The sequence below is a fragment of the Haliotis rubra genome, unplaced genomic scaffold, assembly GCF_003918875.1.
Source record: "Haliotis rubra isolate DU_JTF1 unplaced genomic scaffold, ASM391887v1 Scf703, whole genome shotgun sequence".
Classification (NCBI taxonomy): domain Eukaryota; kingdom Metazoa; phylum Mollusca; class Gastropoda; order Lepetellida; family Haliotidae; genus Haliotis; species Haliotis rubra.
In genome coordinates, this window is record NW_025767417.1 from 136304 (window position 1) to 150350 (window position 14047).

At 41.5% G+C, this 14047-nt stretch overlaps 1 protein-coding gene across 4 annotated transcripts in view; it reads left to right on the plus strand.

Moving 5' to 3' along the window:
* LOC124258945 (vacuolar protein sorting-associated protein 52 homolog) overlaps positions 1-13440 on the plus strand; it is a 37833-nt gene extending 24393 nt beyond the window's left edge. For 2 of the 4 annotated variants that reach the window (XM_046693007.1, XM_046693009.1), the window contains 9 exons: positions 1618-1675; positions 5308-5444; positions 6819-6974; positions 8023-8141; positions 9110-9233; positions 9862-10065; positions 11575-11752; positions 12423-12541; positions 13160-13440. In XM_046693007.1, coding sequence (XP_046548963.1) covers positions 1618-1675; positions 5308-5444; positions 6819-6974; positions 8023-8141; positions 9110-9233; positions 9862-10065; positions 11575-11752; positions 12423-12541; positions 13160-13306 — 1242 coding nt within the window. In that variant the 3' untranslated portion in view covers positions 13307-13440. The remainder of the gene's footprint in view (positions 1-1617; positions 1676-5307; positions 5445-6818; positions 6975-8022; positions 8142-9109; positions 9234-9861; positions 10066-11574; positions 11753-12422; positions 12542-13159) is intronic. The other 2 variants (XM_046693008.1, XM_046693010.1) reach the window with 1 other exon arrangement.
* Positions 13441-14047: the final 607 nt, after the last annotated feature.

Sequence of the window (14047 nt, forward strand, 5' to 3'; positions counted from 1 at the left end):
ATTACATTTTTTCAAAATCATGCATATTTTAATCTTGTTAGCAAAGTTTATGGAACTGACAAGTCAGTTTCAAATGATGAAATTCAGAAATTAGCATCTTATTTGTTTGATTCAAAAATAAAAAGTATTCTTTACCTATTCCCTGAATGTAGTGTGTATGTTTCACATTTCTTGTAACCATAGCAACATCCAATGGTGAACAACTAGGTAGTTAGCGGTGTACATGATATAGGGTGCTAATACATGCATCGTTAATTTTAATTTCATAACAAAGCACGAAAGAATGAACACATATTGTATCTCAATGCATGAATCATATTTGTAATATATTAGTTTACAATACCCATCAGTATGATAAATATTTAATTAACTTATACAAATCAGCCTTGAGTCTATTGTACTTATGTTATTCCTGTTGTATTCTATGACATTATGTATTGTGATCAAGCTCTGATGTTTGGGTATCAAGTCAAGCATACAGTGCACTGTAGTCTTGATCTGTAGTAATACTTCTTACCTTTATTGCTACCTGTGACCTCTTTTTGGAATGTTCTGTTTTTAGAATGTTATTTTCTTTTATGTAATGCACTTTTTAAATCAATATTGTCGTATTAGATTTGAGATAATCGTACCTGTTTTTTTTAAATTAGAAATTGTCTCATTGTAGTTTCGGTACTGATTTTCTCTAAAGTAAACATTATAATATTCAATATACCAAATTAAACACCCGCCATCAATTATATTGCAGTCTTTAGAGAAATCAAAAAGTTTTTAATCCAGAAACTGCCATTTTGATGATATCTTTATGTGGGAATGTCCACAAATTCTTACAAAAACGTCCCTCTGACACTTTTCCTGATCACTGCCCTTTTCCTTAAAAAATATTAAGTTTCACGTGCTTTCCATAAGGGGAAATAACTCCTCCAATAGTGCTTGGAGTACCACTACTGACTGTGTTCTGATTGGTCAACTGAAAAGGCTAACTGACGCACCTTCTACTAGGGTTTGTTAGACTCAGTATAGCAGTGTAACGAATAATACTGAGCCATAGTTTACTTAGACTGGACATTCATCAAAGGTCAACATTGTGAAGATCCAAGTTAGAAATGGTCTTCAACAACCGATCCTTGTTATAAAGGTGACTAACATGATGCAGACCTTGTCATTTGGTACATGTCGATGGTTATGTTGTCAATCATGTTGCTGAAATATTGCTAAGGGCAGCATTAAACAAAATACAAACTTTAAGGGTCTTAGGTTTCAATCCCAGATTCACTCTTTCTAGGGGCGGTGGGGTAGCCTAGTGGTTAAAGCGTTCGCTCATTACCCAGACCCAGGTTCGATTCCCCACATGGGTAAAATGTGTGAAGCCCATTTCTGGTGTGCCCTGCCGTGATATTGCTTGAATATTGCTAAAAGCGGCATAAAACCCAACTCACTCACTCTGATTAGGATGCAGGTTCCAGGTTAATGGGGGCATGTGTGGCATCAGTAAGTATCCTAGTATTGATGTGTCGTAGGCTTGAGGTAATGTTTAAATGGCTATAGGTATGGCAGACCTTGTAGGGAGTGTGCTTATCCGTGGTTGTATATATATTTTGACAAATTTCCTTGCAGTTTGAGGAGATGGCGACGCGGGAAGACCTGATGGGTGTTGAAGACACAGCTAAAAAAAGTATCCTTATGTTGACATACTGAAGCCTTGTCACTGATACCGTATGTAAAAGCAGGGCTCCAGATAAGGGCGACCGCCTCAGTGGTGTAGTGGTTAGAAGCGTCAGCCGAGAGGCGGAAGGTCAGCGGGGTTCGATCCCGACCCGCGTCATACCAAAGAGCGTTAAAATATAGTACTTGTTGGTCCCTGCCTGGCGTTCGGCATTAATGGGTACAACAAGGACTGGTCGGCTCGGAGTCAGTATAATGTGTCTGAGTGGGGTATTCATGCTTTACTGCGGCATGGCATCTCAGTGGGCTAGCACCTATAAAAACCAGCTTAAGTCTGGGCTAGTACAAGCAGGATACACGCATGAATCATATGAGTGAAATATTCTAGGAATTTCACCTCACCTCCAGATAGGGCCATTATCACCGTATGTAACGGATACAAAATATGTAGGAAATAATTTAGAAAATGTAGCAGATTCGCACCATAGCAGTGATGTATGGTCTTAAATTACTGTTGGAAATGGAAAAAACTCTTTTTGCTTTTATATCTACAATTTATGTAGTTAATATGTGAAAGTGTGAAATATCTGTTAAATAAAGTTCTACAGTCTCAGTGGTAGGGAGATAGGAAACGTAGAAAAAGGACTTTACTGAGGAGAGATTAGTGCAGAAATGAGCAATGTGGTTTAAGCAAAGTGACTTATTTGGAACAGACCATGGCTTTATTCAAATTAGTGTGAGATGATATTGTATTACAAAGGACACTTTTTAAATGCCCACTTTGAAATTAAGCATAGCTTCATTATGAACGATAGCTGACGTAAAAATAATAACTTTAATACTGAAACTATTAAGGATGTAGCTACCATGCAGTCTCACTGTCACTATAAAAGGAAACAGGCAGGAGGGGTCGTCTCAAAAACAAAATCAGGACGGGTGTCTCAGACGGTTGCTGGGGGATAAAGATATCAGCTAAAATAAGATAATCCTTTAGGGGAATTAAACTGGGGAAGCAAACGGCATGTCATAACAATTTACAAATACTGTCAAGTCCTGTCGATCTTCGGGTGGTCATGCCACCTATATGTTTTGAGACATATAATACAATGCCTGATTTATGCTTTTCTATGGGTATCATACTCTTTTACATATCTCAACATAAATTTCATGAAAGAAAGACATGTAAGATGTTAATCAAAAGATGAGACATATTCAACACACATGAAAACGCATAAAATATCTTTGAGATGACCCCTTGTGCCTGAAGGCAGCACATGCATTTCATGCCAGGTGAGTCAATGGTCTGTCGTCATACCTGGCTGAGCAACCTGTTATTGCCATAAATAGTCTGATCTATTGTTTTCAGCAGCTGTTCGTATTTTTTCTAAGTTTTGCCCGATTTTACAAGTAAACATGCTTTTCTGGATATCTTTTTACGCTTCTGGATATCCTATTACGCATCCCACTGAACGCCCAGTCAGGCCGATGTGGGTTATTTCGACAAATGCTATTTGTAATTGTGTAAATTTTAGGGATACAGCCTAAAATAACATTTTTTCTATTTCCGACAGTACTTTGAATCATTTACAGACATATTTATCTGAAAAAGTATTGTTTTATTGTTCATTGACCTGTTTACACAAGAGTAGCAATGTTGTGGTGCTTATATGAAACCAAACTCCAGATTACTGATACTCCATTAAATTCCATTCAGTAGTCTAAATGTACTCTTAAGGTTTTCCAGTACTCCTGTATTGGAAAAATAAGGTGTAAGTACTCCCGAGTACATGAGATTCACACTCTGCTTTAACACGTGAGGGTTGACTTTCAACTAGAATGACATCTTGTCTCTGAAATAATTTTTTTTACTGAAAACAAACTGAGAACTCGTCAAGCAAATTTGCCAAACTGAAACCCTGTCAATGAGAACTTATGTAAAAATCACGAGATTCACTCTTGGAATTAACTTTCAACTAGACTAAGATTTCATTTCTGAAATGAACACATTTTACAGAAGAAAGCAGCCTGATAGATGCACTCTGTATTTTTTGTGTGGATAGAAAATAATTTAAATCTAGTAAAATGCCCCCACCACCTATATTTTTAAAAAAAGAACAGTTTTATTGATTACAGAACAAAGCTGTGATTTACATGTTGGTCCAGCCCTTTAAGTTTGGACTGTCATCTCCCCACACCAGCCCTGACTGTGTCCTTGTTGCAGGTGGGGCAGTGGGGTAGTCCAGTGGTTAAGCATTCGCTCATCACACTGAAGGCTCGGGTTTGATTTTCTACATGGCCAAAATGTGTGAAGCTCATTTATGATGTCCCCCATTGTTTTATTGCTATTATATTGCTAAAAGAGCATAAAACTCACTCACTCACTGACTCAGTTGTCTGTTGAGGATCAGCTTGAACAACTTTCTTTCTATATAAACAGTGCCTCTTGCAAATGTGAAAGGCATTTACATCTGGAGGTGGATGTCGGTGTGCCTGTACCAGTGAAGATCCGTTTAGAATTGATCTTCAGTAACCCATGCTTGTTGTAAGAGGCGACTAACAGGATCGTGACATGGGTCTGAGGCTCGCAGACTTGGTTGACACATGTCATCGTATCCCATTTGCGCAGATCGATGCTCATACTGTTGATCACTGGATTGTCTGGTCCAGACTCGATTATTTACAGACCGCCGCCATATAGCTGGAATATTGCTGAGTGCGGCGTAAGATAAGACTCACTCATGTGCCTGTTAGTAGGACTATTAAGTTACTGTCCAGATGATATCAGTCTCATGAACAGTGGATGTTTCCGCCACCTGCAAACTTTGTTGACCTGCAGAGATGCCAACCTCTACGACTTTATCGTAGTCACTACGAATTATAGCCTCAAACTACGCCAATACACTTGCACTAGAAATTCTACGAAATATGAAGAAAATTCATTAAAATTTGGATATATAGACAAAAAACATATATTTTCATTTGTTGAATACATTTTTGCCAAAAAGTGACAAGAAGAAATGTAATGCTGATAATTTGGAAATCTGCTGTTGGAGGTATGTGAAATTAAAGCTTCCACTTGATTAGTGTGATATCATCTTTCTCAGAATCCATCATGATTTTAAGTATTTAGTTGACTACTAATTTTATGGCCAAACTACTAATTTTGATCCTTGAAACTACTATTTGCAACACTTTGGGGTTGGCATCTCTGGACGTGGATGAGATGCCTTGATCTCAATGCCTTAAAACGATCATCAACAGACTGGTTAGTTGAGTTGCTTAGGTGGAAGAACCACATCAGCCATGACAGGCATTCCCTTTGGTATTTCCTCCACTCGACCAGGACCTCAATACAGATGCATCTAGAGAGGGATGGGGCTCACATTGCATACTCAGACTCCTACACAGTTGGGGCGGTGGTGTAGCCTAGTGGTTAAAGCATTGGCTCGTCACACCGAAGACCCGGGTTCGAATCCCCACATGGGTACAGTGAGTGAAGCCCATTTCTGGTGTCCCCGCCGTGATATTGCTGGCACATTGTTAAAAGCGGCGTAAAACCAAACTCTCAGTCAGTCAGTCAGTCCTACACAATTATAACTATTGTTCCATATCCTCTACTTTTTCCATGTTCCTTAACTGTAGCAGGCTTCTTCTCATCACGTCCGTCATTGATGAACAGATCCACTGTCTTCACACTTGGACAGAGAGGGGATGTGTTGACATCGGAGTTAGAAGCTCCAGTCATTGTACCCCATGCTGCCCAGAAGTCAGATGCTAAGGTAGGTCTGACCAGGTGAACTGTCTCTACATTCCCACATCAAGGTGTTGACATCTGAGTTAGAAGCTCCAGTCATTGTACCCCATGCTGCCCAGAGAGAGTGAGATGCTAAGGTAGGTCTGACCAGGTGAACTGTCTCTACATTCCCACATCAAGGTGTTGACATCTGAGTTAGAAGCTCCAGTCATTGTACCCCATGCTGCCCAGAAGTCAGATGCTAAGGTAGGTCTGACCAGGTGAACTGTCTCTACATTCCCACATCAAGGTGTTGACATCTGAGTTAGAAGCTCCAGTCATTGTACCCCATGCTGCCCAGAGAGAGTCAGATGCTAAGGTAGGTCTGACCAGGTGAACTGTCTCTACATTCCCACATCAAGGTGTTGACATCTGAGTTAGAAGCTCCAGTCATTGTACCCCATGCTGCCCAGAGAGAGTCAGATGCTAAGGTAGGTCTGACCAGGTGAACTGTCTCTACATTCCCACATCAAGGTGTTGACATCTGAGTTAGAAGCTCCAGTCATTGTACCCCATGCTGCCCAGAGAGAGTGAGATGCTAAGGTAGGTCTGACCAGGTGAACTGTCTCTACATTCCCACATCAAGGTGTTGATATCTGAGTTAGAAGCTCCAGTCATTGTACCCCATGCTGCCCAGAGAGAGTCAGATGCTAAGGTAGGTCTGACCAGGTGAACTGTCTCTACATTCCCACATCAAGGTGTTGACATCTGAGTTAGAAGCTCCAGTCATTGTACCCCATGCTGCCCAGAGAGAGTCAGATGCTAAGGTAGGTCTGACCAGGTGAACTGTCTCTACATTCCCACATCAAGGTGTTGACATCTGAGTTAGAAGCTCCAGTCATTGTACCCCATGCTGCCCAGAGAGATCAGATGCTAAGGTAGGTCTGACCAGGTGAACTGTCTCTACATTCCCACATCAAGGTGTTGACATCTGAGTTATGAAGCTCCAGTCATTGTACCCCATGCTGCCCAGAGAGAGTCAGATGCTAAGGTAGGTCTGACCAGGTGAACTGTCTCTACATTCCCTCATCAAGGTGTTGACGTCTGAGTTAGAACTGCTTGATTGTGTCACTTGACCCTTCAGCTGAGTTCATTGTTGCTCATGCTATAATTCATTTGAACTATTTTGTCTACCAGAAAGGGCATATTATCCTTCAAGCTCTTCCAGACAGATACAATGGCTGTATGTGGCCCCTTCTTTACTGTAAAATATACCATATACATAGCCCAAACAAGTATTCCTGACTGATGTGAACCACATCTAGTACACACAGATGTACACAGATTTATGTTTATATAGATTTAGGCTACTGCTCACTTCATGATGTTTTATCCAATGTTCCACTGTTTGCTGTTCCAGTACACATTCGAGTGCCTGTTCCGCAGCCTTCACTTTGCGTTAATGGACAACTGCTGTCGGGAGTTCCTTTTCGTGGTGGACTTCTACATGGCTATAGGATCCGTGGCCCAGAATCTCTTTGATGCTATCATGGGGAAAACTCTCACTATGTTCCTGGTGAGTCAGGGTCCTTTAGTCAAATACAAACTAAACTCACTCACTCACTCGTTCACTCGCTCACTCACTCACTCACTCACTCACTCACTCACTCACTCACTCACTCACCACACTCACCCTTTTGTCAAACCAGTTGTGTAGTTGATAGAGTGTCTACACAGGGAGCGAAAAGGTCAGTGGTTTCATAACCTTGAGACGTTGAGAATTGATGTAACCCTGCATGGGTACTTTGCATTGAGGAAATCAGAGATGGACTGGTCGCCTCTGACCCTGAGTAATGTATAATGCCTCAGACTGGGAGTATCGCTGTTAAACTGCAACATGGTATTTTGGCAAAGGGTTTTGTGGCCATGGCATACTAACAGACGGTCGAAGATGGTACTTGTGGTGACACTCGGGAAGATCTGGGTAAGAATTGATCTTCAATAGCCCATGCTTGTCATAAGAGGTGACTAATGGGATCGGATGGTCAGGCTCACTGACGTGGTTGACATATCATTGTATCCAAATTGTGTAGATCAATGCTCATGCTTTTGATCACTGGATTGTGTGGTCCAGATTCGATTATTAACAGATCGTCAACATATGGCTGAAATATTACAGACCGTCAACATATAGCTTTTGAAATATTGCTGAGTGCAGACTCGATTATTTACAGACCATCAACATATAGCTCAAATATTGCTGAGTGTAGCGTAAAACTAAAGCTCACTTGTTGTGACCACCTTCTACCGACAAACATGAAAGGGTACAACCAGGACTGGTCAGCTCGGGGCATGAATGATGTATTACGTGTTTAGATGGCGTATCCTTGTTAGCATGGTATGATATGAGGCATGGTAAACACTAAAGTCTTGTTACCTGCATCAGTAAGAGTTTATCCAACATTAAGCCATGGTATAACTGAAATACTGCTCAAATTGATTCAACTCTCAAAGAGGGAAAACTTTTCAGTTTTAGTAAAGATAGTTTTACAATTCACTGTTTATGTTTGAATTTTGTATTTATTAGAAAATAAGTATAAAGTGTCTGGATGTCTTGTTTACAGAAACAAATGGAGGACTATGTGAATGACTGTTACGACTCCATCGCCATCTTTCTGTGTATACACATCATATACAGATATCGGACCATGATGCAGAAGAGAAGTGTACCAGGCTTAGACAGGTAGATCATCACATCTTCCTGTATAAACAAATATTCCCATATCTTTGTTTAACGTAGAATACATACTATACTTTACGCTGCTTTTAGCAATATTCCAGCAATATCACAGCGGGGACACTAGAAAATGGGCTTCACACATTCTACCCATGTGGGGAATCAAACCAGGCTCTTCAGCATGATGAGTGGACACTTTAACCATTAGGCTACCCCACCACCCCTCTGTACCTTATAATCCCTATGTAAAGTAGAATATGTCGGGGCCCTGAAATTCCGTCCAACAGCAAATTTCAAGGATTTCAGCAACACTCTTCAGTGATATACCTGGGTTCTTTATTATAGGGCTCCATGGAGTTAAAGCCTTTGATTGATTGATTGATTGACTGATTGATTGATTGATTTGACTGATTGATTGATTGACTCTGCAAACAGCAATATAGCCAGCTATATGGTGGCAGTCTGTAAATAATCGAATCTGGACCAGTAACAATCCAGTGATCAACAGGAGGAGCATTGATCTACGCAATTGGGATATGATGACATGTGGTCAACCAAGTCAGTGAGCCTGACCATCCGATTCATCCAGTAAAGTCCCCCACCACATATATTTTGGAGAAGTTACTCTGTCCTTGTTGCAGGTGAGGTGAGGTGAGGTGAGGTGAGGTGAGGTGAAATTGGGTTTTACGTTGTGCTTGAGAATATTTCGCTCATATGACAACGTGCATGCGTGTGTATGTGTATGTGCGTCTGCTTGTACTAGCCCAGACTGAAGCTGGTTTTATAGTCCTTGTTGCAGGTGGCGCAGTGGGTTAGCGTAGTGGTTTAAGTATTTGCTTGACATGTCGAAAGGCCGGGTTCGATTCCCCACATGGGTACAATGTCCCCAGCCTATTTCTGGTGTCCCCTGCTGTGATATTGCTGGTACATTGCTAAAAGTGGCGTAAAACTAAACTCACTCCCCCTTGTTGCAGGTACTGGGATGCGTTGCTGAACGCCATGTGGCCCCGATTCGACTACATCCTGCAGCTCAACATTCAGAGTGTGAGGGACTGTGACCCACAGAAGCTTCGACACATCGATGTCAGGCCACATTACGTAGGTGGCAACAGTGATTCCATTCCATATAGAATTTGTATCAATGATGGTCATTTGGAACCAATGTGGAAATGGTTCCGAGTCAGTGAAACTGAGCACATGAATGTGAAACAAAGTTTCAGAGATTTTAAGAAATCTACTTGTAGATAAAGGTCTGGTGATTACATTTTCATGTAACGTTTAGTGTAAGGATTAGGGTTAGGATTAATGGACATTTTTTAGAAGGAAATATATACTGGATATGATGTACATAGAGAATTGTTAGAGAACAAAATTCCCAGCCATGAAAACATATTCCTACAAAAAGCTGTTCCATGGGAATATATTTCCTAGACAAAATAGTACAAAGGAGCAATTCCACTACAGAAACAGTTAGTCATAACCAGACAACAGTAAGGAAAGCATTTCAGCTGTTTTAAAACAGTTGTTGAAAGTTCTGTTTTAGGTATATTTATGTTTGTTTTGTCGACATCTAGTTAAATTTGAGATTGTGAATGAGAAACATTCCAGTTTGTGAGTGACATTACAATCTGTAGATTTACCCTGCCCGTCATTCAAGTTGACCCAGAGAGGCAATGTACACCTTGGTACAATCTGATGTTTACATTACATTTTTGTGGATTTGTAGATAACACGACGCTATGCCGAGTTTTCTGCTGCCATTGTTGGCATCAACCAGTCATATCCAGATGAGCGAGTTGACCGTCTGCTTGGACAGCTGCAGTCAGAAGTTGAGAACTTCATCCTCAAGATGGCCGCCGAGTTCCCACAACGCAAGGAGCAGCTGGTGTACCTCATCAACAACTACGACATGATGCTTGCTGTGCTCATGGTTAGAGTCGTGTTCATTGTGTCTCCTCTTATCTATCTCTATCTATCTATCTATCTATCTATCTATCTATCTATCTATCTATCTATCTATCTATCTATCTATCTATCTGATGGGCAACTAATGGGATCGGGTGGTCAGACTTGCAGACATGGTTCACACATGTTATTATATCCCAATTGCATAGATTGATGCTCATACTGTTGATCACTGGATTGTCTGGCTGCCATATAGCCGGAATATTGCTGAGTGAGGTGTAAATACTTAACTCACTCACTCACTGTAGTCTCACCAACACTGAAAACCAAACATGGATACATCTTTTGGAGAAAGGGCGTGCACTTATAATACGAAAATGTAGCATATTTTTTTGGATCATTTTGGATTTGTGATCATAATATTTGTCACCTAATTATTATTATTTGAAAACATGATTTGGTTCACAACCCTGCTCCCCATTTTTTATCAGCAGAATTTAGTTAGGAGATAAACATCATGTGTTGGCCGACACAAACTGACGGCATTTGCCAGAAGTTTCAAATGAAATATTCCTGTGCTTCAAATACTCAAGAACACCCAGAAATTGGCCAACACATGATGTTTATCGTCATTGTAAACCAAAAGGTCCACACGCGTTTTTGTGTCTGCACTCATTGACGTTGAGTACGGGGACAGCAGTGAAGTGTGATCAGCCGGCCGTTTCGGCTGTCTCCCATGGTAGCATAAGGAACTGATCATTTGTGACGTCATTCAGACTTTACGTCACAATATGATTTAAATGACGTAACCACTGCTGACGACGTAACAATACAATGGTGTGTGCAATGTTTGTAAGTATTAATATGGAACGAATTAATTTCCAGGAATTGAATACCATTCGATCATGTTTTTCAACCAATCAGATTGAAGAACACAGTGACTTTTGGTTTACACTTTAAATTTGTGCTTGTCAGAGGAGGTGATAAACTTGGTTTGACTGGAACTTCTACCAGCAGCACTATAGCTCATAGCAGGCGGAGTTGTTTCAGAAATTAGATAAATGTTAGTATTACTACTGACTTGTCTGGCAAACTGGGTAATATGTTACTGGTACTCAGGTCTGCTGTTGGTTCTGTATGTGATGGCACCATCACACCAGTTGTATAGCTTTCTGAGGGGTGGTGGGGTAGCCTGATGGTTAAGGCATCCGCTCATCACGCTGAAGACCCGGGTTCGATTCCCCACATGGGTAAAATGTGTAACGCCCATTTCTGATGTCCCCCTCTGAGATATTGCTGGAATATTGCTAAAAGCGGTATAAAACCAAACTCACTCAACTCACTGTTCTGAGACATGGACCTGTGTAGAGGTGTGTTAGTTACTTAAGCAGAAGCCATTGATGGTTGGATGCCGTCCCACAATTCATCTCATTATTATTTGGGTCACAGCACCATGCCTTTAGTTCTAACATCCAAGATCTGACCCATTATGAGCTTCCCTGTCTCTATGAGCTGACCTGTTTATTTGTTGCAGGAACGGACTGCTGAGGATTCCAAAGAAACTGAAAGTTTCAAAGAGTTGCTTCAGGCTCGAACCCAGGAATACATTGAGGAGATCCTGGCACCTCACTTCGGGGGAATGATCACTTTTGTCAAGGACTGTGAGGTCATCCTGGAGAGAGGGCAAGCTGAGCAGCTCAAACAAGAAGAGAGTGAGTTATCTCAGTTATCAGAGACTGTGTGTATGTCAGCCATGTTCATTTAGCACCCGAGAAGCAAACTTAACAGGTGCTACCAGGAAGTAGGAAGTACTTGGGTACTTGAGGTTAATTCACTTGCCATGTGAAAAGGCTGGGATTTGATTCCCAACATGGGTACTATGTCTGATTCCCATTTCTGGTGAACCCTGCCTTGATATCCCTGGATATTGGTGAGTGAGTGAGTGATCTACCCACTCATTCACTCACCCGGAACCCCTTTTGTCTGAAAGCAAGAAGCCAATATGTATGATAAAAAAAATTCAAATATAGTTGCCTTGTTAAGTCTCACTCATCAACTAACAACTAATAGTTTTGAAAAGAACTGTGACAGTGTTAACGTCAGTGTTGTCTCTCTTACTTGTAGACCCGTGAAGATCCGGGTCTTCAGCAACACATGTGCTTGCCATAAAAGGCGACTATGCTTGTCGTAAGGTGGTCAGTTTCACTGACTTGGTTGACACATGTCATCGGTTCCCAATTGCGCAGATCGATGCTCATGCTGTTGATCACTGGATTGTTTGGTCCAGACTCGATTATTTACAGACCGCCGCCATATAGCTGGGATATTGAGGAGTGCGGCGTAAAACTGAACTCACTCACTCACTCACTCTCTTACTTGTAGGACGGGTGCAGCAGATTGTGCGCGGTTTCAACAATGACTGGAAAAAAGCTCTGGAGACTATCAACCAGGATGTGATGCGCTCCTTCACCAACTTCAAGAATGGCACCCAGATACTACAGGTGAGGTGGATACTTCATGATCTAACATCCACAGATAGCTCCCGCACGCCATGCTTGTCTGCATGCAGAGATTCCATTGAAGGGTTCCCTCCACTCCACCCATGAAGATCCGGGTTAGAATTGATCTTCCGTAACCCATGCTTGTCGTAAGAGGTGAATAACAGTATCGGGTGGTCAAGCTCGCTGACTTGGTTGATACGTCATCATATGCCAATTGCTTAGATTGATGCTCATGCTGTTGATCACTGGATTATCTGGTCCAGACTCGCTTATTTACATACAGCCACCATATAGCTGGAATATTGCTGAGTGTTGCGTAAAGCTAAACTCACTCACACCCTGTACACCATGCTTGTCTCCCTTTTGGAATTCTAAAGAATTTCCTCAGTAACCCATACTTGTCTCCCTTAAGGGATTCCTTTGAAGGATTTTCAGCACACCATTCTTGTCTCCCCGGTGAGAATACTTGTTAGCTATCGACTCCCAGCAGCCTCTTCTGGCTTGCCTTTGCCAAGATCCCAGCACGCCTTTAGCTATAGCTGCAATACTGAAAGTCATCATACACTAATTTTGTATCCAAATCTGTATTGAGATGTACAATGTAATGTTCTATTGCAGGGTGGCTTGACACAACTCATCCAGTACTACCACGGCTTTCAGAAGGTTCTCTCGCAGGGACCGTTACGGAACTTCCAGATTCGAAACGAGCTCATCAACATCCACCATGTCATGGTAGAGGTGAAGAAATACAAGCCCAACTTCTGATGATGGCTGCCAGATATACTGGGGAGACCTTCTTCACAACCAGCACCTTGCAATAGACCATGTAGTGATCCACCAAGCATGGTTAGCAGCTGAACGATGACATTTCACTGTGATGAACTATGTGCTTGCTATGTGGATCAAATCGTTGTGTATTTACAGTTGAATACTCATACGAAAGCGCCTTTGAGCAGGACACATCTGGATAAATATACTATTATTATTATTATCAGTCCCTGATGACTGGATGTGTCATGTATCAGCCAGAGATGTGGCCCAAGGCTCCACTGTTCTCTGCACAGAGTCGTGTCCCTTTGGCATGTCAGGATCCTATGATTTGACCTGATTATGATACTTGGTTTCAGCTCAGTTTGCTTGTAGATTTAAGCAAAGTCATGAATGGCTAAAACCTGGTTCACCTTGAAGTGATGAACTGACATGGCGATATAATGAAGTACTGTCAGAATGGGCATTAAACCCAACTCACTCACTCATGTCCATCAAAATACCTGACAGAACACATTTACAATCATGTCCACTTTTATCATTACATTCCTGTAATACTGTAACATACCAGAGTTTCCAAGCAGCACTTTAAAGGGGCACTATTTAAAGGGGCACTGATCCAGAGCAGTTGATGTTTCACTCTAACTATCCAATTACAAATCCAAGCTGAAAGCTGGTCAGTCTCTGCTCCCTTGACCATGACGGACACTGGGACTGGGTTACTGTCCAACTTGGCAG